Source organism: Dendroctonus ponderosae, unplaced genomic scaffold (genome assembly GCF_020466585.1).
Source record: "Dendroctonus ponderosae isolate FM_Combo_2020 unplaced genomic scaffold, Dpon_F_20191213v2 Dpon_F_20191213_1, whole genome shotgun sequence".
NCBI classification, from domain to species: domain Eukaryota; kingdom Metazoa; phylum Arthropoda; class Insecta; order Coleoptera; family Curculionidae; genus Dendroctonus; species Dendroctonus ponderosae.
The window spans coordinates 18,954,559-18,957,888 of NW_026017110.1; the positions used below are offsets into that span (position 1 = coordinate 18,954,559).

Sequence of the window (3,330 nt, forward strand, 5' to 3'; positions counted from 1 at the left end):
TAATTATATAAAAAATAAAGTTAAGTAACAAAACTAAATAGAAGAGTTCAAATTTTGAAAAACTTTTGGAAAGTTAAAAATTATTGCCGATATATTTCAGGCGTTAAATCTAATATTTTATTGGATAAACTGAGAGCAAAAGATGATGGTGAAAATATGCTAAATAATACAATAGTCGGTTATTTCAGATTGTTGCTCGAGAACCTATTCGTTATTTCAAAAACTGACTGCAACAAGAACTCAGAAATGAAATCAACAATCTGACCAATATTTGATGGATTATTTGGTCGTTTCTGTTTTATTGTGTCCTGCCCTGAACTATCCCTTCATTATGCCAATAAATTCTTCAATTAATGAATTCCAGAAGAATTTTAAAGGCGCTACTCGTGACTTCAGTAAGTAGTACTTTGCCACTTCCCAGTAGTATTTTACAGTCATAACTTTGTATAAGGCTTGATTTCTTTCGCGTACACTTTTTTACACTAGAACATTGTCGAAGCAGAAACGGTTATGTTTCCATATGCCTGCCGGATGGAATAAAACTTTTCCAGTTGATAAACCAAAGTTATTAGTTCTCAATAAATCAGTCAATTTCTAAACAATATGTTTAATAAAAGAAAACACAAGCTGGTTAACAACTGTAGCCAGTTGGTGTAAAGTTGCAGCTACTATCTTTCTTTGCATCGGTGATGGAAATATCACTCCACGTCCAATCAGAGCATCCGTCGGTTCCACACAGAATGTATACAGCTATGCTACTGGACCCTCCGCTCATACTTCCACTGATTGCATCCAGCACCAAATTGGTAATTGGAATGTTTCCTAAAGCAGTTCCAGTAGAGGAACCATCTGCATAATCTTCTTGAACGTTGATTCCATATTTCGTGATACCTGAAAATGTAACATGTAGAGTCACAGGAACTGATTTTGTAATTTAGCAGGATAGCAATCTTACTGGAAAGTTTAATGCTTTTGTAGGTAACATCGGAAATAGAACCAGTTCCGGCATCAGAGTGAGTTTTAACGTGGATGCCATTGGCAGAGTTAGTTACAGTACAATCAGAGAACGTGACGTTTTTTACAGTGTTTACTGAACCATCAGAAGTGCTTTGACCGACGGATAAACTCAATCCGTGTCCTCCACTGCAAGTCAAATTCTTGAAAACCATGTCAGACCCTTGGTTTACAGCCACGCAGTCGTCTTGATTTTTGACTACACTGTTCTGAACGGTAATTCCGGTGGATCCGGACACGTCGAATCCATCAGTGTTGTGACCACCATTCTATTAAACAAGCATTTTCAGACCTGATACTCTAAGTTAAAAGAAAAAGCTCACGTCATCTCCATCAGAAACATCAACAACAAAATTGTCAAGAGTGGTATCGCTGGCACTGCTAATGGAAATGCACTGATGGGGGCAGTTCAATAGATTAATGTCAGAGAAAGTCGATCCTCCAGTAGTTGCGATTGTCAGGAATTTTGGTTTTGTAATTCCACTGTCTCCTTTGCCGTCCCAATAGTCAGCACCTTAAATTGAAAGTGGAAATCAAGTTCTCAACGCTTAAAATAACTGCACAGATATTTCTTAAATAACTTAAAAATATAATTATTTTGCCTTCTTCTATGTTAAAGACTTGCAAATGTTCAAATAAAATAGATAACTGATTTATATTCTATTGCAATTAAACTAAATACAGCTTACTCGGTCAGTTAGTATGGATCAGCAATAGACTTATATCCTATTGAAATGATGGTTAATAACAAAGTTCAACCTGAACAATTTACTATTCAGACAAGTAAAAGTAGATGTTGTCCTTTTTTCGAAATGTTTCCTTCGAAATACTTTTTCCAATTTTGAATCAACTTCTGTAGGAAATCTTTTTTACAAACCCATTCATAAATCCCCCCAAAAAAATTGTAAATTTTTACGAGTCCCATTCTGTCTTAATTTTGCTCCACATATGCGAAGTTAAATTCCTTTATGCAGGGTGTCTCATAAAATCACTACCGTCATTAACTTTGGTGTTTTAAATGGCTTAACAAAATTGTCCCTTCATTTCTGCATTCTGCATTTAATTTGCAATCATTTAATTCTCCATTGTCATTGTCCATCAACTTTAAATTTATTTTCAAATTATATTTTGAAAATTAATTTCTGAGAAACAGTTAGAGGTTTCTTTCGTCGGCTGTTCGACGAAACAGTGGACTTCATTTTTCTTACTTGGTTGAAATTGTAAGTGTAAGTATTGTAGGGTTGTAATAAAATTTCACTTTGTTTCTAACTTAATTCAGTTCCGTTTTTATTTAAATTTGCTTTATCATTGTTACTACTGTTTGCGTTGAGGGCAAATATGTGAAAATATTTTATGCATTTTAATCGGTAACGGATTTCGGTTAAATCTTAAAAACTGTAGAATATCTACAAATTTGCTGTACGTTGAATAATCATCAGCAAAATAGGCAATGTCAATAATAAAATGAAACAAATATAGAAAACGCATAGGCATTCATCTAATCTAGACTATTTGCCACTCTACTGTCATAGCAAAAAAATTAACACCTACCTTGCCCATTAAGTGTTAAACCGCTTCCAGTAACCGTGACACCGCTTCCGGTGATCTTTAGTAGAGGTCCTTTCCATTCCGCGTATTTCCATGTCCACGTACCTTCCATGGTTAGCTTGGTTCCACTTTTGAGAGAAAGAGTCAAAGTAGTCTCAGCTGGTACGGTGATTCCGGAAATGGTCAAAGTGGTGCAACTGGATACCGCAGTTGAAATATCATCGTAGCTAGTTACTGTACAACTTGTTGTCAAATTGGCAGCAGGTGAACTGAGAGCTGAAGCTACCAAAGTAGCAAATAAAAACACTGACTTGATCATGATTGATGTTCTTGATGTATGGCCACACCACATAAACCTTATATATGAAAATATGAAGAACTATCTAATAGATAAGGATGAGTGAAGTACTATATATCTCCTTAAGTTGCAGTTGTACGTCGTAGCAAAAGATTCTTAAAATAGAACACTCACTGTAGTAGAAGTGGGACATTGTTTTTTTTAATTGAAATTGAAGACCTACTCGACCACTTTTTCGGATGTATTCACTTGTAAATACCGCCCACTGCTTTATCGTCTCATTTAATAACGAGAAAAAAACAAGTAACTTGTAATGTTAAGAAGTTGTCGGTTGAATTATTAGAAAAGCAATTTGAGTTGGTACAGTTTCGAATGATCATTTGCTCACAATTTTGTTCTAATTCAGGGTAGCGGCTTAAAATAATCCAAGTACTTGATGTGAACTGCTTGGACCAAAATTTCAGTTCCAT

At 35.1% G+C, this 3,330-nt stretch overlaps 1 protein-coding gene across 1 annotated transcript; it reads right to left on the reverse strand.

Annotated features, from left to right (window-relative positions):
- Nucleotides 1–591: 591 nt before the first annotated feature.
- LOC109540746 (polygalacturonase) lies at nucleotides 592–2,928 on the reverse strand. Its single transcript, XM_048662019.1, has 4 exons — nucleotides 2,566–2,928; nucleotides 1,338–1,528; nucleotides 956–1,283; nucleotides 592–891 (listed from the first exon to the last, which is right to left on the reverse strand). Exons 1-4 carry the CDS (start codon nucleotides 2,912–2,914, stop codon nucleotides 632–634), a joined length of 1,128 nt encoding a protein of 375 aa, XP_048517976.1. The 5' UTR covers nucleotides 2,915–2,928; the 3' UTR covers nucleotides 592–631.
- Nucleotides 2,929–3,330: the final 402 nt, after the last annotated feature.

Coding starts and splice junctions, on each gene's coding strand:
- LOC109540746 (XM_048662019.1), bottom strand. CDS start 2,914: ATGTGGTGTGGCCATACATCAAGAACATCAATCATGATCAAGTCAGTG. Junction 1,529..2,565: donor TTTAACACTTAATGGGCAAG/GTAGGTGTTAAT, acceptor TTTCAATTTAAG/GTGCTGACTATTGGGACGGC. Junction 1,284..1,337: donor ATGTTTCTGATGGAGATGAC/GTGAGCTTTTTC, acceptor CTTGTTTAATAG/AATGGTGGTCACAACACTGA.